This window comes from Felis catus, chromosome A1 (assembly GCF_018350175.1).
Source record: "Felis catus isolate Fca126 chromosome A1, F.catus_Fca126_mat1.0, whole genome shotgun sequence".
Classification (NCBI taxonomy): domain Eukaryota; kingdom Metazoa; phylum Chordata; class Mammalia; order Carnivora; family Felidae; genus Felis; species Felis catus.
In genome coordinates, this window is record NC_058368.1 from 124,023,537 (window position 1) to 124,050,091 (window position 26,555).

At 34.9% G+C, this 26,555-nt stretch overlaps 1 protein-coding gene across 14 annotated transcripts in view; it reads left to right on the forward strand.

The window, feature by feature from the left end:
• The window catches only part of DDX4 (DEAD-box helicase 4), a 101,180-nt gene that overhangs the window by 71,705 nt on the left and 2,920 nt on the right, over window positions 1-26,555 (forward strand). For all 14 annotated transcript variants that reach the window (XM_045060742.1, XM_045060748.1, XM_045060743.1 and 11 more), the window contains 8 exons: window positions 2,465-2,512; window positions 2,623-2,670; window positions 2,890-3,032; window positions 3,624-3,776; window positions 4,779-4,933; window positions 10,112-10,241; window positions 11,513-11,679; window positions 15,742-15,887. In XM_045060742.1, the coding sequence (XP_044916677.1) occupies window positions 2,465-2,512; window positions 2,623-2,670; window positions 2,890-3,032; window positions 3,624-3,776; window positions 4,779-4,933; window positions 10,112-10,241; window positions 11,513-11,679; window positions 15,742-15,887 (990 nt within the window). The remainder of the gene's footprint in view (window positions 1-2,464; window positions 2,513-2,622; window positions 2,671-2,889; window positions 3,033-3,623; window positions 3,777-4,778; window positions 4,934-10,111; window positions 10,242-11,512; window positions 11,680-15,741; window positions 15,888-26,555) is intronic.

Genomic DNA, 26,555 nt, shown 5'->3' on the forward strand with positions numbered 1-26,555 from the left:
ATCTATCTTGGAGAATGTTCCATGTGCACTCGAGAAGAAAGTATATCTGTTGCTTTGGGATGCAGAGTTCTAAATATATCTGTCAAGTCCATCTGATCCAATGTATCATTCAGGGCCCTTGTTTCTTTATTGATGGTGTGTCTAGATGATCTATCTATTTCTGTAAGTGCAGTGTTAAAGTCCCCTGCAATTACCACATTTTTATCAATAAGGTTGCTTATGTTTGTGTAATTGTTTTATATATCTGGGGGCTCCTGTATTCGGCGCATAGACATTTATAATTGTTACCTGTTCCAGCTGGAGTAGCCATACTTATATCAGACAAACTAGACTTTAAATTAAAGGCTGTAACAAGAGATGAAGAAGGGCATTATATAATAACCAAATTTAATTTTTGATGTTAAAAGTAATTGTTAGTACTTTTATACACTTTGAGGAATATACATTTGCTCTGCCTGTTTTGGGAGTTACTTAAAACTCCTCAGTATAGCAGTTCCATTATAGGAATTATATATCATAGATGTATTTGCTCAGTGTATGCACAAGGGTGTTCACTGAAGCTTCATTTATAATAAGTAAAAACTGAAATTCAACCAGAATTCATCAGTAAATAATGGTATAGTAAATAATATAACCGTAAAATGGGATACTGTGCAGATGTTGAAGATTGAAATATGTATGTATAAGTTCTTAAGACAGTATGTTTTGGGGGGCGTCTGGGTGGCTTAGTGGGTTAAACATCTGACTCTTGATTTCGGCTCAGGTCATTATCTCATGGTTTGTGAGTTCCAGCCTTGTTTGGGCTCTGCCCTGACAGCACTCCTACCCTCCCTTCCCCCTCTCTCAAAAAAAAAAAACCAAAAAAACCAAAAAAAACAACTGTGTTTTCTTATGAGATTTATTTTATTTGATTTGGTAAAAGGGATAAACGGTGTCGAGTATACATGATTTTGTACTATGAAAAATTTTTTTAGAGTTAGAAATATTTAAATGTCATATAAAAGTTAAAATGCTTTCCTGACCAGGAAAATAATAAAGCTTGTTTTATTTCTCTGAAAAATCCTCAGTGATCATTAGTACTCTCAGAGCATTCAAAGAGACAATTCCTTTGAGCTGCCTCTGTTTTACCCTCTTGAATCTTAGATTCTTCATTATAGAAAGAGGTTACTAATGGCTAGTTAAACCATATTTACAAATGCTCAAATCTTGTTTGGACAAGGATATTCAGGACAAAATTAGCTTACATGTAAAAATGTATCTTGTTAGATTTTTAAATCTAGTGCAGTCCTTACTCTTTTTTTCTGACAATACCTGAAAGTGGCACAATAGATAACTATTGTCTAAAAACCATAGGGTATTGTATGGAAAAGAGTTAACGCAACAGTCCTGTTGTTCTTTGAATGTCCTGCTTACAAGGTTGTTCTTTGTCTAGTATTTGGGAAATTGGATTTGGGGAGGGTTCTCACCACCCTGAGTAGTGTAAGAATGGCTCACTGTACCTGAATTGTTTGTACAACAATGTAGGGTTTTTTTTTTTTTTTTAATGTTTATTTTTGAGAGAGACAAAGCGCAAACAGGGTAGGGGCAGAGAGAGGGAGACACAGAATCTGAGGCAGGCTCCAGACTCTGAGCTGTCAGCATGGAGCCCCACACCGGGCTTGAACTCATGAGCCATGAGATCATGAGTTCTCATGAACTGAGCCACCCAGCCAACAGAGCCACCCAGATGCCCCAACAATGTAGTTTTAATACCTTCTTTTCTTTTGAGAATCTGAAATTTCTGCCTGGTATTTGCGAGGCAGAAAGTGGCTACATTATCAGCCCCTAATAAAAACCGTGAGTACTGAGTCTCTAATGAGCTTCTCTGGTAGGCAGTGTTTCCAAGGTGGTTGTTATAACTTGGGGCTAGGGAAATTAGTCCTGTGTGACACCACTGGGAGCGGACTCTTGGAAGCTTATGTCTCGTTATCTTTGGATTTTGCCCCATACACCTTTTTCCTTTGCTGATGTTACTTTCTGTCCTTTGTAATAAATCATAATTGTGATTATGACTATATTCTGAGTCCTACTGAATCATACAACCTGAATCATACTACCATTGGGGATACCCCAATACAGATGGACTTTTAGTTCATTTTACAAAATAGATTCCTTTGCTGAGGAGTATAGGAATTAGGAAAGGGACAGAACAGCTGAAACAAAAACTAATAATATATAACAGTATCAGCTGCATTTTGAGTATTAAGGAAACCTAATTGTTAAGGTTAACCTAATTGTTAACCTAATTGTTAAACCTAAAATTGTTAAGGATTTTATTTATCAAAATTGTCTTGTTTGTGTGAAGGGACTTTAAAGGTGTCTGTCCATTTTTAGAACTTATTTTCTTTGAAAACAAGCAATGAAAATAAAGATGTGCACAGCCTTTTATCTTGACTAATTGTCAGTATGGATTTTTTTAAATTAGGTGGTTACAAAGGTTTAAATGAAGAAGTAATAACAGGCTCTGGAAAAAGTAAGTTTTACTTTAGATAAAGTATTTGATTTTTATGGTCAAAGTTCTTTTACCCTTCAATTAAAAAATAAAAACCATTTATATCTTGTTTTGGTTTGATTGCCTTTAAGATTCTTGGAAGTCAGAAGCTGAAGGAGGAGAAAGTGGTGATACTCAAGGTATACTAATTTTTGTGTGATCCCATGAATTTCTATTGTATTTTAATAAAAATGAAAAATACTTAAAAGCAGAGTTGACGTTTTCTTATTTGAAGTGAAAAGTTGAATGGTAAACATTGGGAAGTTCTACAGCATTTAAAATTTGATATTCAGTTCTTGTTTTCCCTCCTTTCTTCTGGTCCTTGTGATGTAAGCTCTTTCTTTTATTTGAATTCTAAGGACCAAAGGTGACCTACATACCACCTCCGCCACCTGAGGATGAGGATTCCATTTTTGCACATTATCAGACAGGCATAAACTTTGACAAATATGATACTATTCTTGTAGAAGTATCTGGACATGATGCACCACCAGCAATTCTGGTCAGTGTGATAATTATATCTTTATTGACTGTGTAGCAAACTTTGTTTTTAAAATAGTTGGTACATTTCCATAGGTTGATACGAAAGAATATAAAAATCTCATTTTTAGCACTTAATGGCTTAGGTTAGAAATTAAGAACCACATCTACCATGTACAGTAGAATTAATAACTATGTTGAAAGAGTATTAAATTTCATCGTCTGCTTCCTAAATATTTGAGAAAGTCTGTTTTAGGAGAATGATTTTCTAAGGAGTAGGGGAGCTTACAGTCCCCTGTTGATTAATGAGCCATTATTACTGATCAGAGTATTTGTATTTCACAGGTTTTGAGAGATCAGAGAAACTGTTTTTAGAACTAGTATCTATAGGGAATATTCTTTAATTCTATGAAGTAATAATATATAGGCTCTGTTTATTACTTTTGAGTAGGGGCATCTTGGTAAAGTTAGTTTAGTATATAGAATGGAATTAACAAAAACTTAAGAATAACTCAAAAGGGATATGTTTATGGAATGATCTGCATGTGATATATGGAATTTAATCACTGCCCCCCCCACTCCCCTGCCTTGTTTTTTTTTTTTTTTTTTTTAGACTTTTGAGGAAGCTAATCTCTGTCAGACACTGAATAACAACATTGCTAAAGCTGGTTATACTAAGCTTACTCCTGTGCAAAAATACAGTATTCCTATTATACTAGCAGGGCGAGATTTGATGGCATGTGCTCAGACAGGGTCTGGAAAGACTGTAAGTCCTTTTCTAACATGTATTCTCCATAATCAAACTATTAATAGTTTTTGAACTTAATTTTTTTTCAAGTAGTTTGAATCTTTCGGTTGAATGGTAGATCGATAATTTCAATGAACTGTCATAAATACTCATGTTTTTTGCTTCTGAATGAAGCAAAATGAATGTTTAATTCATTTTTTTAAGAGTGCTCAACTCCTTCTGGAACATGTTAATATCTGAAATAAAATGATAGAGGGTCAAAGCACTAGAGGTTATAAATATAACCTCAGGTTATGCTATCCAAAAGAACTCTGATGAGATCGGGCTGGTCTTAAGACTTACCTCTGGGATCTGTCTGTTAAATAGGGTTCCGTGAGATGAGTCTTAAAGACTATGCTTTCTGAATCATGCAGTTTTGGTTCATGCTGTTTTAACCTTAATCAGCCTCCATAGTAGAGTTGAGGGGATAATAAGTGAGTTATATAATATAGCAGCTGATGTGTGACTTGAACCTTACTTTGGAGGTAGATTTTAGTATCTTAATGAGAAAACTATTACAAAACATTTCTTTTGCCCCATTAACTTCAGTAAGGGTGAGTAATCCAAATGAATGATTTCCCAATTTTTGCTCTGTGTAACACTTTTGTCATGAATTCGGAGTGATAATTTTATCACTACTCCAAAAGGACAGATTTAAAATAATTGCTAAATGCAGTGATTTACATCAAGTTATATGTACATTCCCCTCTATAAATAAGTTAATGTTAATTTATTTAGAATCAATGGGTGTGCTTTTTAAAAAACTGAAAAATATCAAAAATTTGATATTGTGTAATATGAGCATAAAGATTGAGGTGTTAAAAACTCACTGAACTAAAACTGTTTTCTACTGTCATCTTAAATTTACCAGCAAGATGGAGGAAGAATCTAGAGACTGTAAGGAAATAAGGAATAGATTTATTTCTACAGGGAGAAGGATGATGTATTATAAATTTGTATACTATGTAATTTAACTTTTAGGCAGCTTTTCTCTTGCCAATTTTGGCACATATGATGCGTGATGGAATAACAGCCAGTCGTTTCAAAGATCTGCAGGAACCAGAGTGTATTATTGTAGCACCAACTCGAGAGTTGATCAATCAGATCTATTTGGAAGCCCGAAAATTTTCTTTTGGGTATGTACATCTGGAATGCCATCCATTTTTTTTTTTAATGTGTATTTATTTATTTTGAGGGCGGGAAGGCAGTGAGAGAGGGAGAGAGAGAATCTGAAGCAGGCTCCATGCTCAGCACAGAGCCCAGTGTGGGGCTTGATCTCACAACCATGAGATCACAGCCTGAGCCGAAATCAAGAAGAGACTGAGCCCCCGAGACACCCTGGAATGCCATTCAAAACAAGGTTTTCTTTAGAGATTTTTCTTAAAGTCTCAGTGGAGTTCTCAGAAGAACTCAGTGCAGCCTTGTAATTAGTATTACTTGATTGAAATGTGCTTTTTTTATAATCTTTATGGAATCCCAGTTTATTTATTTAAAAATTTTTTTCAATTTTTTTCAATTTTTTTTTTTTTTTTTTTGAGACAGAGAGAGATACAGAGTGTGAGCCAGGGAGGGGCAGAGAGAGAGGGAGACAGAATCTGAAGCAGGCTTCAGGCTCTGAGCTGTCAGTGCAGAGCCCAATGTGGGACTTGAACCCATGGACCGTGAGATCATGACCTAAGCTGAAGTCGGACACTTAATTGGCTACCCAGATGCCCCCAAGTTGTTTTGTTTTGTTTTACCTATTTATTTTGGTTTTGTTCTATTTATTTTTGGGGGGTAGGGAGGGAAGGTAAAAAAGAAAAGTTTGGTTTTTGTTTCAAGGAGACTTCCTAAAGAGTAGTAACTCATTTGTTACACATTACCATGGATGGTTGTTTGGCTTTCATGACCGTTTGAATTCAAGGTAATGTGCATAACCTGTGTTTTTCTGAAATTCAGTGTGTTCATTTGGACAGACACGGGCTGACTCTATATTTTTGTAGGAAAGGGACTGGCACTTTGGCATCAAGAACAAATAATTCAGCAATAGTGGTCTTGGATACTTCAATGCCCTGTGAACCTACAATTAACAAAGAGACTGCTCATTCTAAGAACCATGCAAGCAAGAAGGGAATAAGGGAAGAGTTAGAAGTCTCATGTTCAGAGCAAAATATCAGTCGTAATATCCTTCTCAGTTCTCTGATATATATAAAGTAGAGGGTGAGGATAAGACTTATATGAATATGACAAAAAGTGTATACAGAACTGGGAAAGTATTTTTCATTAAGTTGGCCAATTATGCTAGTTCAACAAGCTTGTGAGGAAAAGAACTAAGGCAGAATACTAGTTACACTGTTGTTAAGAACTTCTTGAAAGCAAAAAAAAGAATACTAGTCAACTAATCAATGGTTTGATTTTAATCGTTTTAAAACGTGTTATTTTTAACTTGAATATCTGTGTTATGCCTTGGAAATTCAAAGCAAAAAGTAAAATCAGAAAGCCAGAAATGTCATTGACACGTCTGCACAGATGTTTGCTTGTAGTTTTTGATATCCAAAACCTTTTTTCCACACATTGCACAGATGGCCTTTTTGTAGGCATAGCCCTAGCAGTAATGAGAACCTGGCTGGTGCACAGAACTTTTACAAATTCTGCAAGTGGAGAACTTATTTTTTCCATATGGATTGAATCTTGCTTTTTTTTTTTTTTTTTAAAGTCAGAGCTTTATTTTTAGTCTGCTTTCTTCCACCATTTTCTGTGGTATTCCTTGCTGCTGAGCCACCCAGGCACCCTGGAATCCCAGGTTTTTTTTTTTTTATTTTTAAAAGACACATGAGGAGCCCTGGAATCCCAGTTCATTTTTATTTTTAAAAGAAACATGGGGGCGCCTGAGTGGCTCAGTCAATTAAGCATCTGACTTCCACTCAGGTCAGGATATCTCGATTCGTGAGTTCAAGCCCCGCATCAGGCTCTGTGCTGAAAGCTGGGAGCCTGGAGCCTGCTTTGGATTCTGTGTCTCCCTCTCTCACTGCCTCTCCCACACTCACGTGCATGTGCGTGCTCTCTCTCTCTCTCTCTCTCTCTCTCTCTCTCTCTAAAATAAAGATTAAAAAAATTTTTTAGAGAAGCATGCTTACAAATCAGATGATAATAGATACATAATAAACATTGGTGGTATATTTTCTAGTGGTTTTTAGTGCATGTTTAATGCACTTAGGGTGTTCTTAATAAACTGTTTAATATAATTTAATAATATAAAAGATGCTTATTTCATAATTAGACTTAATTTTTAATCATTTTCAGATTGTATCTTATTTCTGTATTTTGGCACATTTCGGTTGTTTCTAGTTTGGGACTACTATAAATAAAATCATAATGAGCAGATTGCTAAATAAACTTTTTCTATTTTTATGTTTTAAGTTTTCCTTAAAGTAGGTTTTTATAAGTTTAATGTTAAAGGGTATGAACTTCAAGCCAGTACCGATAGTTCTGTTAGCAGTGTATGAGAACGCCAGTTCACTCTACACTTTGCCAACATTTGTTATTATCTGTTGCCTAACAAATTACCTAAAACATAGTTGCTTAAAATGATAAATACTGTGTAATAGTTTCTGGGGATTAAGAGTTGGGGAAGAGTTTAGCTGAGTGCTTCTTGCTTGAGGTCTCTCTCAGGAGTAGGAGATTGCAGACAAGATACCAGCCAGAATTGTAGTTTTCTGAAGACTTGTTTATACCTGTCCCATAAGGATGCTTGATTGTCCTTAGGAAATGACAACTGGCTTGCTTAGACAATGAATGAGGAAGAGCAAGGAGGAGGCTACAATGTCTCGTATAAAATAGTCTGAGTCACTTCTGCAATATTGTGTTCATCACTCAGCAAGTTACTAAGTCCGTACCCCAGGACTGCCATGTCATTTGCTTGAACAGTGCAAAATGGAAATGCAGGGTCCTTTGTTCAATAATTATTATGGGGTCACCTGGGTGGCTCATTCGGTTTGAGCTGCTTTCTGACTCTTGATTTTCACTCGGGTCATGATCCCATGGTCATGGGATTGAGCTCTACATTGGGCTCCATGTTAAGTGTGGAGCCTGCTTGGGGTTCTCTCTCTGTCCCTTTGCCCCTCTCCCCTGCATGTACTCTCTGTCTCTAAAATAATAGAAATGGGAGCGCCTGAGTGGCTCAGTCTGTAAAGCATCTGACTTCGGCCCAGGTCATGATCTCACAGTTTGTGGGTTCAAGCCCCGCATCGGCCTCTGTGCTGACAGCTCAGAGCCTGATACCTGCTTCGGATTCTGTGTCTGCTCCTGTCTCTGCCCCTCCCCTGCTCATGCTCTGTTTCTCTCTGTCTCTCAATAATAAATAAACATTAAAAAAAATAAAAGTAAAATAATAGAAATTATTAAGAATTTTAAGACTGCATATAGCAGAGCATTAAACGAAGCTAAGTACTCTTCCTATCTTGGGACCCTATGTGACTGCACAGGTTGCACTCCTATGAAGCCAGCCTTCACACACGCTTAAGGGAAAAGGGAGTTAGGATCTATATTTGAGGAAAGGGACAAGTATCTTTACTTTTTTATTTAAAAGGCAAAACTACTTTTGGAATGCTTAATAAATTTTCCTTTGTTAATTACACATTGGTGTATACCACTTTATCTAATGGGGTGTTAGTTTTGTTTTTATAGGGTTTTTTTTTTTACAGATTTTTATGTAGAAATGGTTATATTTTATTTTCTATGAATCAGTTTATTTTAAAATGAGAAGAAAAACTAAAGTTACTAAAAATCCTTTAAAGCCTGAAGAAAGTGGATATATATTGCTTATAACAGTGTTTTTTCTTGATAATCCCCATGTACTGTGTTGCTTTTAGGCTTTTAAATCAAGTAGTAAAAAATAACATTTTATTTATTAACTTTATTAATTTTTTAAAATTTACATCCAAGTTATTTAACACATAGTGTAGTAATGTTTTCATTAGTAGAATCTAGTGATTCATCACCTACATATAACACCCAGTACTCATCCCAACAAGTCTCCTCCTTTGTGCCCCTTGAACAAATACTATTTTAAAAACAAAAACATATGCATGGCAAATTCAGATAATAGTCATGCACAAATTGAATCTTTGTACCTGGAAATTTGTTGCAACGTTATGGCAAAACTGAAAAGTAAATACCTATCAGTCAAGGACTGGTTAAGTTATAGTACACTTAGAGTACTAATGGTAATAATGAAGTTATTGAATACTTAGCATTTGCTCAGTTATAAATATTAAATGTGTTATTTTATTTAGGCCTAGCAATAGCAGAAAATAGAATCTGTTTAAAGCAATGAGTTTGTTTAATAAACATAAAATTTTGGGGGTACCTGGGTGGCTCAGTTGGTAGAGCATGAAACTCTTGATCTCAGTGTTGGGAGTTTGAGCCCCATGTGGTGTGTAGAGATTACTTAAATAAGTAAACTTAAAAAAAACCCTACAACATAAAACTGTCCTGCACTCTTGACAACCCTCCCCCCCCCCCAACTTATTTAATTCTCCTCTTCAGAGTTAACCACTGTTAACAGTTTCACATGAATTAGTGTAAAAACAGCTGGTGCACACATACGCACTTTAATCCTTCTTCCAATAAGTGGGTAGTACACTAAGCTGTTGTCACTCTCTTTTTTTAATGGTAAATGTTAATCTGGAACTGTTGCCCTTTCTATGGGAATGCACAAGTATCTCTTGGGATGAGTGGACTGTAATTACAACTCTTCTACTGTTTTGATCCTAAATAGTTGGCAGTGAATATTTATGTAAATTCATCTTTGCCCATTTGTGGGGACATACTTAAAGGGTAAATTCATATATGTGAATTTATTGGGACAAGAGAGAAGTTTTTACGATTTTAATAGAGACTAATTGTGAAAGAGCCTGTCTCATTTTATCCTATTAAGTGTCAGTTTCCCGACACCATGGCTAACATGGTATTATTACACTTCAAGGAAAATGTTATGTTTGTCTTAATTTGTCTTCCTTTTATGTTGACCTTAAAAAAAATGTTTAAAAGCCAGTTGTATTTCTTATGAACCACATGTTCATGTTTTTGGTCAATATTTTTGTGGGTGGTATTGGTGTTTACCATTGTTTTTGAAGAACTGTTGCTTGGATAGATTGCAGATTTTTTTTCATAGTTTTTAATTTCTTTTTCAACTTCTTGGGAAGAATTTAATTTTTTTAGATAATGAGAATGTATTAGTTTTTTTCTTTATGGATTTCTTTTTATAGTTTATTAGAAACAGATGTATAATTTTCACAAAACTAGAAAATAACATTTATTTTTCTTGTAAATAGGACCTGTGTAAGAGCTGTTGTTATATATGGGGGTACCCAGTTGGGTCATTCAATTCGACAAATAGTACAAGGCTGTAATATATTATGTGCTACTCCTGGGAGACTGATGGATATCATAGGTAAAGAAAAGGTAAGCCCTCAAGGGATGACAAAATTGTGGATTAATAATTTTTTTTTTGTATGGGAAAGGGGAAGAATGGTATATAGAGAGATATATATTTATTAGAGTACCCTTTAAATGTTAGGCCCCCATCAGAATCTTTGAATGGACTATTACATAATTCTTAAAATAATTCCAACATGAGATAAAAAGTATTTCCTATTTTGTGTTTGAGAAAGCAATAAGTGATATTATGCAGTTTATTTAAAATCCCTCACTTAGCTCTAGTGATAGAGCTAGGGTTAGAACCTGGATCTGACTAGAGTCTATATCCTGTACTCCACTACACTGGGAGAAATGCATTACATGATCCCATAGTTTCATACAAGTTATGATGGCATATTTTCTTCCTGAATTGTGTACTAGCAATTTTGTTTCCTGTTGAAGCATAGGAGTAATGTTAACCAGGATTATTAAATTTCCAAGTCTTTAAAAAGACATTTTAGAGTTATATATTTAGTGTAGGTATTCACATACCACATTATTAAATCACTAAATCATTGCTTTAAATTCACGTTCATGAACCTCTTTTGCTTTTTTTAGGCTCTTCTCTAAAGGGGTTACTCAAAATACGGTCTTTCTGCATAAAAATACGATACTTATTCAGACTACCCAGAGAAATCCACTTTGATTTCTCACTTAACATCTTACGTGGTTGTGCGACATTCATTTGTTTTCCTTGCAAATGTCTGTTTCTCTTTGTAGTGATAAGCGTTCATGCGAAGAAGGTGAGAGAAGTTTCTCAGTTGTTCCCAAGTGATTACAGAATGGACAATTTATTTAGAGTTTAAAGCATTAGAAATAAATTTACCAGTTATAAGACATTTGAATATGTCATGATGTTAGGAAATGTTTCCTTACATTTAAGAATCTGACTTTATCAGATAATAAGATGTAGATCTGTGAGGTCCACTATGGTAGTTAGCCACATGTGGCTGTAAACATTTAAAAAGGATATAAAATGAAAAATTTTGTTCTTTAGGCATACTAGCCACAGTTCAAGTGCTTAATAGCCGTATGAGGCTAGTAGCTAACATGTTAGTGAAGATCAAGAATTGTTAATAAACATTTAAATAAACAGTACTAGTGTTAAGAACCAAAACAATTCTCATCATTTTATGCATTGATTTCTACTTTACATTCTTAAGAATAAATCAGTAGTTGGAATTGTGGACACATTTTAGTTTAATATATTGACTAACATGCATTTTCTGCTCTAACCCTTGAAAATATCCTGAAAGATTGGTCTCAGACAAGTCAAATATTTAGTTTTGGATGAAGCTGATCGCATGATGGATATGGGTTTTGGACCAGAAATGAGGAAGTTAATTTCCTGCCCAGGAATGCCATCAAAGGAACAGCGTCAAACCCTTATGTTTAGTGCGACTTTTCCAGAGGAAATTCAAAAGTAAAATTTTTTTCTTCTTAAAAATAATTGTTATGTACATAAATGGCTTTATGAAAGGAAAAGCAATGTGACTCTATGATTTTTAAGAGTTTATTTAAAATTTAAGGTAACACAGGTAGTTTAAGAAGTGGATGTATTCCTAAAAACTTAACTGCATTTTTCATTGTTTGTAACCTTTATCCCTGGCTTTGCCACACTTTATAAAATTTGTAACATTTTATTAAATGTGTGTGTGTGTGTGTGTGTGTGTGTGTGTGTGTGTGTGTCTGTGTGTGTGAGTGTGAGTACACAGCACCTAGATAGGATTTAATAAGTGCCTACTCAATGAAGTTATTTTTTGTGTCTTGAAACCAAAATTGTAGAGCTTGCAAAAATTGGGCCTTTTGTAGAAAATTCACATACCAACTGTTGACATATATTGAGTATCTTACTGTATATGGTTTGGTGAATTCTGAGATGAGGATGACACATCCCTTGTAGATGATGTGTCCCTTCTAGAGTTCTGACTCTTCTTCCTTCTTGCTGATCCCTTGGCCCTAGGGAACCTGAAGTGTCTCAACAGCAACTTCTTAGCTTGTCATTTAGTTAGACTCCTGCGTATTTACTCTGATAGAACTTTTCTTTCTTTGGGAACCAAGACCTCCACACCTGCAGAATCTGTGGCTGTGGGTGGGACAGGAAACATAGTTTCAAATATGAGTCACAGGGAGCAATGGTAAGTGGACCACTCTTGCTTTGCATGCCTTGCTCTCAGACCCAATGTACCATATAAGGATTTCTGGTTGAAAGTTACCGTGCCCTGTTGAATCATGTGCCATATTCAGAAAGAAACACTTCCAATCACTTGTTTAAGTGCATGTTCCACTTTCTGTAGCCTGGCAGCATCTCACTGTTGTCATGTGATAAGACCTGTAGACGTTACGGTTATGGGCCTGCTCTGTCACTTATTTTTCTGTAAAGTGGGTCTCCTGGTCTGATAGAGTCTTACATGGGATGAAATACTTCACAAGCCACAAGTTAGTGGTGCTGGCTATTGATTTGTTTTACTTAATAGATGATTTAAAAAGTCTTTGTATAAAGTTAAAACGAGCTCTTTATTGGGGGGAAAAAATCTAAATCATAAGAGAGCATTTGACCAGTTAGGATTTTTTCTTTCTTAGTGGTACATAAAATAATAGTTTCTTATAATAACTGGTGTCTTAAAACTTGAAAGGTGGTATCTGTATTTCCCTTATCACCTTTGCAATTAATAATAAGTAGATAATTACCTACCTCAATAGCAGGTAATATTCTGCCTATATGTTTTTTTATTCACCCTGAAATAGGAAGGTATTTGAATGTTGGCTAGCCAGAATGACTAATGTGTACTGTCATCAGTAATATTTGTTGAGGGCTTTTTATAAGCCATATTTGAGTATAAGTCCTGGGTATGTAGGGTAAACAGTAGAGTCCCTCACCTTGAGGGACCTTGCCCATTATTCTGTTTGAAGTCCAGTGTTATCATTCTACATATTCACTGAACTATTGCAGCATCCATTTCCTTGGCTGATGTTTCTTTCTGTAACTGTCCCCAATTTATTACCTGTATCCTTAATCTCTCTTCGGATTGCCAGACTTGAGGATTTAACTCTTCAGGAGTATTTTATTCTTAGATGAATTACCTGTAAAGTTCACTATGTCCAAAATGGAAGCTCTTCTTCAATGCCCTCTTTCCTGTTCAGTTTTCCTTACTGGCAGTGTTGTCTTTCCAAGCCCAAATCCTTTCAATCATCTTGATTGCTTTAATATATTCTTTTAACTTTATGCCCTTCAAAAACAGTCATTTTGGCAGTTATCTCTAAAATATTTCAAATCAGTTTCTTCTGTTTCCCATCTTAATTTAAGTCCTTTTCACTTTTCTCTCTGCTCATTGTCAGTAGCTTTCTAACCTGTCCTCCCTGACTCTAATCTCAATTTTGTGTCAGTAATAATTCCAAAATAAAGTTTTAGGTTTTTTTTAGACATTTATTCAAAATAAGCCCTCCTGGGGCGCCTGGGTGGCTTGGTCGGTTAGGCGTCCGACTTCGGCTCAGGTCATGATCTCGCGGTCCGTGAGTTTGAGCCCCGCGTCGGGCTCTGTGCTGATGGCTCAGAGCCTGGAGCCTGTTTCAGATTCTGTGTCTCCCTCTCTCTCTGCCCCTCCCCTGTTCATGCTCTGTCTCTCTCTGTCTCAAAAATAAATAAACGTTAAAAAAAATTAAAAAAAAAATAATAAGCCCTCCTGTGTCTTCCCATTTCCACAGACTAACAAGATTTCAAAGTGTACATATGATCAAATCTTTGTTTTTTCTGCTACTTTATTACCTGGGATTGTATATTTCTTTTCTATTAAAACTATTTCTTGTTGGCTGAGCAAGCCAAATTCCATCCTTCCTCATTATTTTTTCTTGTTTCTCCTTTCTTCTTAGAATGTCTTTCCCTAGTCATCACTATTATACATTCTTGCTTGCTGCTGCTTAGATCTAGCTCAGTACTTGAAGACTGTTGGAAATACACATCACTTCATCCATTTCTTGCCATTGTATTTGTCAAGAAACCATTTTAAACACTTGGCACATTTTTTTGAATATGGTAAATGTTTAGTAGATGTTAACTGTTAAAACTGGAATATGAAAATATATTAAATACTAAAACGTTTATTTTTTTAATTTTCAAAAATTTTTAAAAATATTTACTGTCAAATTTTGTCAAATTGGCTAACATACAGTGTGTACAGTGTGCTGTTGGTTTTCGGGTAGATTTTCATGGGTAATTACTTACATACAACACCCAGTGCTTATCCCAACAAGGGCCCTCCTCAGTGCCCATCACCCATTTTCCCCTCTCCCCCTCCCCCATCAATCCTCACTTTGTTCTCTGAAATACTAAAATGTTTTATATATGATTATGCAATATTAAAAATTGTTATATACTTAAAAAAGTAGTAATTATTTTTTATATAACTATATCTTACTTGATGTGAGCATCTCAGTGGCAGAAACTATCATATTCATCTTTGTATTCCCAGTACCTTGTATCATGCATGCCTGACACAGACACACAATTAATGTTTTAGTGAATGAAAAAAATATGATGGAAAGTAATGAACTGTAGATGGTTTTAAGATTTGTGCTTGAGAGGGTGCTTGATTCTTGAAGGAAGGACTTCAAAAAGAAGCTTTTCTGTTTCTTTTATGGTAACAGCAGGTGAAGAGAAAGAAGCAGAAATGATTTATTAAGATTCTGGATATGCTTTGCTCATGAGATTTTCATGAGACAGCTAAGAAGTAGGGACTGCTAAATGGGACAGAGGAGGACTGATGATAGATTTGGCCCTTCTCCTTAATCACAGAAAAACTCAGTTCTTTGCCAGTTCCCTTTCTCCTCTTCCTCTGTTGCTGGATGATTTAAAGCAGGCCTTCTTAATTGTATGCTGTCTGTGAGTTATGTGTGTGTCCACATGCTGATATCCTCAGCGTTTGGGGTGACCATACACAGCCTGATGTGAGCTAGCCTCTAGGCCCTTCACCTCCTGTCTCATTTTTTTGCTCAGACATGTGGTATAAATGCTACAATTTTTTGTATGTGTCATGACATGAAAAGCACTGACCTAAGGTCTGGTTTGCTGATAATTGTTCAAAGCATAGTAGTTTAACAAGTAATATTTTCAGAAAACAACTTTTAGCAATAACATACATAAAAACATTAGTGAAGGACAGAATTTTTGCCCTAGGCTTGCATTTCAGTTTGTAACAAAAGTTCCTATTTGTTGTAGTCTGATACTTTAGCATACTTTTCTATTGTTATATACACATTTTAAATAGTTTTGCATGGCCACGTTTCACTAAGTTATTTAGTATTTTACAAAATCTTAATGTTTTATACTGATCTTTGGAATTAGTACTTGCATGATGTAAGTTATCTACCTTGTTATAGTTGTTATAATCTGTCTAATTAACTTTAAATAACACTTGGAATAATTCAGTGAATATTGTGAGTGTTAATGGAAGAGGATAAGTTAAGGAGTAATTTTTTGTCTTTGAAGGTTGGCTGGGGAGTTTTTAAAGTCGGATTATTTGTTTGTTGCTGTTGGACAAGTGGGTGGAGCATGTAGAGATGTTCAGCAGACCATTCTCCAAGTTGGCCAGTACTCAAAAAGAGAAAAACTTGTCGAAATTCTGCGAAACATAGGTATCTTACATTGATATTATTTTTTTGTCATAATTTTGATTTTTAAAAAATGCTTAATTTTTAAATTACTCTAAAAATTGTTTGGTATGGGTTTTTAAATAAGTGTGTTTTCATTATTTCCTCTTTCTCTAAAGCTTTCTTTATAAAAGGTTTTATGATTTAGTTTCCTCTGTAAATTATATAGCAGTTTAATCTTTTCTTCATAAAGATTAAAAAAAAGGATTTGAGACTTGAAATATGTGACTAAAAGCTATTCCAGGAGAAATACATATATTTTTCATTGTAAGAAATAAAAAAGCCTCCTTTAAACTCCATTTTCTTCACCCTGAGTTATTTTTACTTCATAGTTTTTGCTTCCAAAATATTTCTATAATTGTAGATTCAAAAAATTTTAGAGGTGAAGGGAACTTTAAACATCTAGTTCTGGTTTTTACAATAGTGATGAGAAATTTCTCACCCCCCCCCAAATAATTTTTATAGAAAGTCGTATTTCTTTGATTGAGTTGGGCTTAGTTTGTGCCGAAAAATAAAACTTTTTAATATTGCTATTTTATTTATAATTTTTTTCATTATAGGACCTACTTTATTACTGAGAAAAAATGTTTTATTTTTTCCACCATATGTAGCAAAATTTATTTTTCCTTTTTTAAAAAATCTTAGTTTTAACATATAGTGCAATATTGGTTTCAGGAGTAGAATTCAGTGATTCATCACAGCAAGTGCCCTGCTTAGTACCCAGTAATAATATTTTAATTTCTTCTTATTACCTCACAGGCTAAGTGTACTTACATGCTATATATTCCCCCTCCCCTTCTTCATTTTAGTAATTGTTTCAATTTGAATGTCACTGTTGGGATGGAGGAATGAGGAGAGGACAGGAAACCATCTAATTTCCAACAATGAGGAGAAAAAAAAAGTTGACTTAGAAAACACTTAAAAAAAAATTTTTTTTTTAATGTTTATTTATTTTTGAGACAGAGACACAGCATGAGCAGGGAAGGGGCAGAGAGAGAGGGAGACACAGAATGTGAAGCAGGCTCCAGGCTCTGAGCTGTCAGCCCAGAGCTCGACACAGGGCTCAAACTCAGGAACTGTGAGATTGTGACCTGAGCCGAAGTCGGACGCTTAACCGACTGAGCCACCCAGGCGCCCCTAGAAAACACTTTTAAAGGCTTCTATTCTTTAGTTTCCGCTGAGTCTTAAAAAAACACAAAACTTTTAAAACCAAATGCTCATCATGAGTTGGAGAAATTTTACTGGTTTGCTTCATCCAGTGTTTCATAAATTACTGTATATGGCATATTAAGTTAAAATAATAACTTCTGTGGGCCACATACTATTCTGACTGTTTTACGTGTATTAACTCATTTAATGCTCAAAACAACTTTCTAAAGTAAGTTTTGTTAACCGCATTTTAACATTGAGGACACTGAAATACAGAGAGGTCAAGTAACTTGTCAGGTATAAATTGAAGTTCCATATGCAGAAGAGATAAGCAATATGTAGTTTTGCTGAAGTTAGAACATTTTTAGTATAAATGTTAAGATTTATAAAACCTTGGGGCGCCGGGTGGCGCAGTCGGTTAAGCGTCCGACTTCAGCAGGTCACGATCTCGCGGTCCGTGAGTTCGAGCCCCGCGTCAGGCTCTGGGCTGATGGCTCAGAGCCTGGAGCCTGTTTCTGATTCTGTGTCTCCCTCTCTCTCTGCCCCTCCCCCGTTCATGCTCTGTCTCTCTCTGTCCCAAAAATAAATAAACGTTGAAAAAAAAAATTAAAAAAAAAAAAAGATTTATAAAACCTTAAGATTTTTTATGTATGAATTTGTGCAATAAAGATTATTTGAGAATAATTCTAATGAGAGTTTTCAGAAGTGCTGGTTTGCCTTTGAGAAATCTTTGAAGTCACTGTATGAGCACTATTGTATACTTCTGTATATTTAAACTGTTAAATGTTCTGCAGTTTAGAGTTAATTGTTTTGATAATTTATGTATGTATGCATTTTTTTTAATCTGCATGGAATATCCATTCAGTATATCCTCAAGTTTTACATATATTTGTTCATATAATTTTTTTTCTACTTTTTAAGGTAAATCTGCTAGTCTATCCCCTGTGCCTTTAAAATGTATAGGTATAATTATTTTATAGTAGTATAACCAGCTGCCTTTTTCATAATTTAATTTTTTTAAATGTGTATTTATTTTGAGAGAGAGAGTAAGAGACAGCACTTTCAATGCAAAGCCCTGTGCGGGGCTTGATCTCATGAATCATGAGATCATGACCTGAGCCGAAATCAGGAGACAGACAGTTAACCGACTAAGCCACCTAGGTCCCCTCATAATTTAATTTTAGTTGAACATGTATCAAACATTTTATTGAGCTCATTAATTATTAGGAGAACTAGTAAGATGTTATAGCTACTTTGAGCAATTCAAAGAACACGTATGTGTAGGATATTAGGAAAGCCCAAATAAATTTACAAATAAATGTAAAACTGGTCAATATCCACAAAGCAGTAATCAGTTACATTTGAGGGGCAACTTCATTTTTATTTTTATTGATAAAAATCATTTGCATTGCTATCAGTTGCAATAGAGGTATAACAGAAAAAATAGAGTAAAAGTCACATAACCATGAAGGGTGTGCTAGATGGTAATTTTTCTTGGTGATTTCAAAGTCTTTCACAGTTTTTCCTGACAGCTATATCCTCTCATGATCACAACAATCTCAGAGATTATTCTTGGTCACAGAAAGGCTGGTCTCATTCTGTTAGGCTTATTTGCATAGATGCAGCAAGACTATTAACAATATAGGCCTCTTTGAGTTTGTTTTGCACATCAAGAGCCAAACAATATTGAATAATAAGATCACAAAATTAACTTCTATCTGGAAGTTTTCATAAGAAATCTGACATTGAACTTTTAAAAGTCTCCATTATTTGCTTAGATAGGAAATTAAGTCTGGGAAACTCTCTGAGTCTTATTACAACTGTAATACATAGCAGCTTAAGTGAGTTCCTATCTTCTAAAGTTTCCCCTGATTTTTCATGTAATTAATTCTTGTTCCATTGCATCTGTTAGACTTTCATGATTCTTTCTGCTTCTGAACTAGTCCTGTAAATTCTGCTTGTCCAGTGATAGGGTCTAAAAGTTATTAAAACAATGTCAACTTAGAACCTTCTACCCTAGACTATTTTTTTTAATATCAGTAGTTAGAAGTGCTTGATAGAGGCACAAATATACAAACTCTGCTATCTGGCTTATAGACTTTGGGAAAGTCTCAAGAGAAAACAAAAACTATATAGTTAACAAAGACTTAATGATCCTGGTTAATTTATTAGTGATCATTATTGAAAATGAAAGATTTAATGAGGGTTTATAATAAGAATAATGCTAGTAGTAAGGAAATTTGGTTGTTTCTGTGGCATTGCAAAATAAAGGTAATAAAGTCATTTCTAAGAAATTTTAGATGAATGTCTAAATGATGATGTCTCTAATGAAATGTCTCTAATGATAATGATAAGCCTATTTTCAAAGAACTATGTAAATGTTACATCTGATTTATAAAAATGGGGTAGGTCTAATTTTTCATACCAAGAACATCTGGTAAAAAGATTGAGTAAGTGCAAATAGGATCTGCTTTTCTGTATTTATACAGAATGCCACATGTGAGTCTGGTGTACATCCCATTTGAGAACCACTAGCCTAGAAGGTGCTATATTAAAATTAAGAAGTGAACTATTTCTTTTAATTAAAAAAATTATTTTATATATATTTACTTATTTAATAAATATAATTTATTGTCCAACTGGCTTACATACAATACGCAATGGTCACCCCAACAAGTGCCCTTGAGAAAGAGCACGTGCGCCAGGGGAGAGGGGCAGAGTGGGGAGAGAGAGATTCTTAGGCAGGGTCCATCCACACTCAGTGCAGAGTCCCATGCAGGGCTCAATCCCACGACCCTGGGATCAAGACCTGAGCTGAAATCAGGAGTTGGAGCCTCAACTGACTGAGCCACTCAGGCACCCCTACATATAAACATTTTAAATAATAAGTGAAATTATGATTGGCAACACTATGCTGTTGTATTAGGCACTGTGCCTCTAGCCCTCTGATCAATATAGAAAAACTCTAGAGAGTTATTTCCTAAGTATTTTAGTCAATGTTTCTCCTGTAGGTGTAAACATATGGGCATTTATACATCTCCAGGGACTTCCCAGAAGGTATACATTTTGAAAGTATTTCCATAAAGTCTACATCTTACCTATGCTTTTTAACCTAGAGGAAGTTTAATATCTGTTCTGACTTGACAACTGTTGCCATTCAACTCTTAAAAATGGTAACACATCAAACAAGCCTAATTATTTTTAGCCTCTCTTTTATTTTTTAAGGTGAGATAACAAACTTTTGTGCTTTTCCTGGTGTTTTCTGAGAAATCACAATGATAGTTTAGATGGATTTTTTTTCTTAATTTATGGTTCATTTTTAGAAAGGCAGAATCAAGAGTTGTCAGAGGAGAGTTGAACATTGGATTAGTATAGGATCATTGGTGGCTGAGAAACAGTACTTGGTTGCCAGTTTAATTAAATGACAATAAAACCTTTAAAAATAAATATAGAAGGTAACATGATTGTTAAGAACCATAGCTCTTTCATAAATATAGTACTTTTGCTGCTTTTTTTTCCTTTAAATAACCAAAAAACATAATAAAGTCAGCACAGTCTCTGTTATATAAGCTGGTTAAGGAAAAGAAAGAATAAACTTTAATACTATAATTACTGAAAATAGCTGTAAGTTATTTTCTGGAGTAAACTGACACTTCAGTTTAGGACAAAATGAGTGTTCCCTGGGTCCCCTAAGACCTTCTCGTAGGATCTCTGAGGTAAAACAGTTTTCATTATTATACTGAGAATCATTTATTTTAACATAATATACATGCCAATAAGTATTTCAATTTTTTCTTGGTTTTAAGTTTTAATATGGTAAATTTAATAACTGAAAGTGTTTGGGATTGTCAATAATATAAGAATTTAAGAATTTAATGGGGCCACAGACCAAAATTTTGAGAGCTACTACAGTAGGGAAAAACTACTCTTTTTTTTTTTCCTTCAAAACAGAAGCACATACAATTTCTATCTCTGTTTTTATTACTCCTCCTATAGTCTCACTTAACTTATGTTAATTATAACTTTTAACCATAGTAACTTCTGTTTCATAGAGGAAACTGGAGGCAGGAATGTCAGACATAAGTGTTGTAGCTGACTACCAGAGCTCATGAACTTTTTTTTCACTTTTTTTTTTTTTTTTAGTGTTTATTTTTGACAGGCAGTGCAAGCGAGCGTGCGCAAGCAGAGGAGGGGCAGAGAGAGAGGGAGACACAGAATCCGCAACAGGCTCCAGGCTCTGAGCTGTCAGCACAGAGCTTGACGCAGGGCTCGGACTCACCAACAGTGAGATCATGACCTGGGCCAAAGTCGGATGCTTAACTGACAGAGCCACCCAGGTGCCCCTCATGAACTACATATACTACTTTTTTACGGCACACTTTGTTAAAGTATGAAAGTGCTGCAAATTTTTAAGTGGCAAAAATGAACGTGTTTATTAACATGCCTCAAAGATATTGCATATGAAAAATAAGCAAAAGAACATGAACTTAGGTTTAGTAATTAATATGTGAAAATTCTAGTGATCACTAATTTACTCAATATAATCTACTCATTTAAGTTACCTAAACCTGAAGATGTTGGATATTATTTTCAGGATGACATTATGCAAAATATAAATACTGTTGAATAATGAATCAATTTACTGAACACAAGTTTGTTTTTATACTTTTAAGTCTTTAAAAATTTTTTTTTAATTTTTGAGAGAGTGTAAGAATGTGGGGACAGAGAGAAAGGGAGACAGAATTTGAAGTAGGCTTCATGCTTAGATCTGTCAGCACAGAACCTGACGTGGGGCTAGAACCCACAAACCATGAGATCATAACCTGAGTCAAAGCTGGACCTTAATCGACTGAGCCCCTATGTTGTTATGCTCTTAAACATTATGGAGAATATTAGCTTATTTGAGTGGCTAACGTACATAGGCTAAGGAAAACCCAATTAAAATAAGGTGTTTGTATTATGCTTAAAACTGATAAATCAGAGAAAAGATGTTTTTTTAAACTGAAGTTATTAGTCTTGAGTTTATCAAAGATTTCACTTATGTGTACTTGTAATCTTAAATGTTTCAGATTTAATTCCTGTAGGAAGATTTTTTTTCAAAAACAGTTCAGTTTTAGAAATTCAGTTTTGTTATTCTCTGGGAATTTTAGGAATGTTTGCTTCTATAAATTATTTTTCTGTTTTATTTAACTCAGTAAACCAAATCAGAATTAATTTGATAGACCTATAAGACACTTTTTAAAAGATGCTTTAATAGACTTTTATAATTTTTTTTCCTAGTTTTGCTTCTCCCCTCTTCCTATTTTCTCCTTCTGCAACAGTAATTAGATAATATTAGATCTTCTTGTTCTGTCCTCCATATTTTGTAACCTCATTTTCATATTTTCTACTTGTTCTGGGTTGTATTCTAGATAGTCTGGGTAGTTATTCAGATTTACCATCACTTTTGCAGAAACTGGTACTGGTACAGTGTGTATGTATAGTTCTCTGCCATTTTGCTACCTGGGTGTATTTGTGTAATTACCACCAACATCAAGATCCAGAGCTACTACCTCACCACAAAGATATCCCTTGTGCTGTTTTTATAGCATACCCACCACTCTTACCCTCACTGCCTATCCCTATGTCCTCACAACCACTAATCTGTTTTCCATCTTTATAATATTATAATTTCAAAAATACTATGTAAATGGAATCATGTATATGTGACCTTTGAAATAGTTTTTTCCTTTCGCTGTAATGCCCTTAAGATCATCAAGTTGTTGTGTCAGTGGTTGATTTCTTTGTATTGCTGAGGAGTATTCCATGGTATGGATATACTTGTATTTTTGGTTCTTAGCCCTTCTGTCAATTTTATTCCTTTTAATTGTTACATTTATACCATTTAGGTTCATTGCAATTATTAGAGGTTAGGGCTTAATCATTTCATTTTTTTAAATGTTTGTGCCATAGAACATTTATTTTTATGTGTGCCAGTAAACATGAAGAAGTTAGGTTTGATTTTACAAGACTCTGAAAAGGAGTAAGTTCAGATTCGTCCATGACATTTGCCTATTCTTTTTTTTTTCTTTTTTATTTCTTATTTTTAGTTATTTTTAAATTTTTGTCCAAGTTACTTAGCATATATAGAGCAATAATTTCAGAAGTAGAATCCAGTGATTCATCCCCTACATATAACACCCAATGCTCATCCCAGCAAGTGTCCTCCTTAATGTCCCTTACCCATTTAGCCCATCCCCCAGCCCACAACCCTTCCAGTAGCTCTGTTTGTTCTCTATATTTAAGAATCTATTATTTAACCATTTCTGTCCTTTTTTGTTCCTTCTGTTTCTCATTTCTCTGTTGTTGTCTTCCTTGAATGTTTTTTAGAATTCAGTTTTGATTTTCCTAGTTTTTTGAGTTTTTAAGTATATCTTAGCATACCTTTGTTAGTGGTTGCTCTCAAGGCATTACACTGCACATAAATAATTACAGTGTGTCAGTACTGTTGTCTGTATTGTGTCAGTTTGAGTGACGTGTAGATACCTCATCTCCCTTTGTGTTCCTTTATCCTCCCTTATTTATTTATTTACTTTTTTCTTTCCATAATAGTACGTGTATTCTTTAATCCCAGTCACCTATTTCACCCATTCATTCCCCACCTACTTCCCCTCTGGTAACCATCATTCTGTTCTCTGTAGTTAAGAGTCCTCCTTGATTTTTTTTTTCTCTTTTTTTTCCCCCTTAGCTTGTTTGTTTTGTTTCTTAAATTCCACATATGAGTGAGATCACATAGTATTAGTCTTTCTCTGTCTTATTCGGCTTAGCATTATACTCATTAGCTCCTTCCACGTCATTGCAAATGGCAAGATTTCTTTTTTATGGATGAATAGTATTCCATGGTATGTATATACCACATCTTCTTTATCCATTAATCAATGGACACTTGAGCTGCTTCCATAGTTTGGATATTGTAAATAATGCTGCAGTAAGCATAGGGGTACATGTATCCTTTTGAATTAGCATTTCTGTAATTTGTGGGTAAATACCCAGTAGTACAATTAATGGATTGTAGGGTAGTCCTATTTTTAATTTTTTGAGCAACCTCCATACTCCATACTGTTTTTCACAGTGGCTGCACGAGTTTGCATTCCCACCAATGGTGGAAGAAGGTTCCTTTTTCTCCACATCTTTACCAATACCTGTTGTTTCTTTTGGTTTTGATTTTAGCCATTCCTACAGGTGTGAGTCTTTTTAAAGAGGCTTTAAGAGCTGTTGTAATTTAATTTTTTAATATTGTCCACAAGGTTTTAACATAATTATTACGTATAATAAAAAAATCCTTTCTGAATTACACATAAAGTGCTTTAGTTCTACTGCTTTAAGCCACAGTTCTACCGCTTAACTTTCTGGGGTTAAGAATGACCCCAGAAATACAGAGAATTGCAATCTAGCTACTATTCTATTAGGAGAATAGTAGAATCTATTAGAATTATTTTTAGATTCTTAGTTGATTTTTACTTAGCTCACAATAGACTAACAAAATGGATACTCCATCACTTCTCACTCAACAGAATAGAGATTTATAATTCATCTGTTTATAGAGATCACTGAATGGTGTGATCATAAAGCTAAATTTGCAATTATTGCTATCACCAGTGGTAGTATGATCTATTGTCTGAACTAGAACAAATACAAAATCATTAGAGAGGAAGAATTCTAGAGAAAGTCAGAGTTAAATCCTTATTGCCACTGGGATTCATACTGAAAACCAAGAAAAGAGATCAGGGCTTAAGTTGCTCAAGAGTGTTAAGTACTTGATACTATCAGTTGTATCAGTTTGGGCTTTGGGCATCTTATTGGATGACTTTCAAATCTGTGGAAAAATAATTGATAAAAAATCACTATTCTAATAATATGAAAATGACTATATCTCAAAGATTTAACTGATTTTTTCCTGTAGGAATCACTTGCCCTTTGATTTTTCTGCTTGATTGTTCACAGGTCTGAGAGTTAATGAAACACCACCTCTGAGCCTTTTTTTTCTTATAGATCTCCTATTTCAGTTAATGTTAGTTCTGTTTTTCCAGTTACTCAGACACAGTCTTGGGAGTCCTCCTTCATTTCTTTCTTTAACTGCATATATAATTTCTGTTAGCAAAATTGTTTTGGCTCTAACAGCAGAATTTATTCAGAATCCATTAAGTCCTTAGTTAAAACAAAGACCAGATCTTGTCACTTCTTTGTTCAAAACGTAGTGGCTTCCCTTCTCAAAATGAAGAAGTTTTTTTTCAATGGCCTTCACAACTCTGTGTGACACAGCTGCCATTACTTCTCTGTCTTCATGTTCTGCTTGTCTCTTGCTCACCCTACTCCAGCCAGACTCCTCATTGCTGTTCCTCACACGTGCCAAGCATGTTTCTCCGTCATGGCCTTGTTACTTGCTGTTCCCTCTACCCAAAATGTAGGGGTCACATGAGGGCCCCTGTGTGTGTGTGTGTGTGTGTGTGTGTGTGTGTGTGTGTGTGTGTGTGTTAGCACATAACTCCCATGTCTCTTAGCCTTTCCTTTATATTTGTCCTTCCCTGTGCCTTGATGTTCTTCCCCAAGTATCTCAGTAGTTTATTATTTTATTCTTATTCTACTTAGATGTCATCTAATTAGAAAGGGTACATCTAAAGTAGCCCTCTTGGGACTCTATTTATCCTTGTGGGTTTTTTTTTTCCATTTTAGGGCTTATTGCATAATATTTATTATTTGCATCTCCACAATGAGAGCAAGGGCTTTGTTTTCTTTGCAGTATTTCCAACACCTGGAATAGTGACTGGCATCTCTTAGGCACTGAATATTTGTTGAATAAATGAAGCCAACTAATAGGGAAATGAGGGAGAGGAATTATGAACAATAATACAGTCTTCTTTCCATTAAGGCTATAAATTACCTTCTTTCCTCTCCAACATAGGGAGATTCCTTGTGTGAAAAAATCTCTGGCTCATGCTTGAAGTTCTACCAATTAAATTCTTTAAGCTAACTGGTAAATATTTTTGACTCATAAAATCCTAGGATAAAGTCACTTAGTTTTTTTTGATAAATAATACCTTGGAAATAAAAGGGTTTGAATTAACAGAGAATGTTGAAACACAGAATGTTGCAGAATTTGTCAGCTTTGGGTTGGATGCCTTATAAATAGTTTGGGCAATCAAGGCAGAATGCAAGATTGGATTATCTTGGGAGGTAAGGAGCAAAGGCATTAATTTAATGAGTGGGAAATGAAGGTCCTGAGATGAATTTGGAACTGCTAAGAGTTGGCAGGTAGATACCATTTATCTTGCCCTTAGTCAGCTTTTTGGTGTTGGCCTGGGAGGGCAAAGGTCAAGCTCATTTTTTTAGTCCCTAAAGTAGGAAACAGTTCTAATACTTTATCTTTGACATTCATTCATTCAGGAAATATTTGGGCTGCTGTTACCTACCAGGCCTGGTCTTGGTCTTGGTAATACAGTGATGGATGAGACTATTTCCTACTAA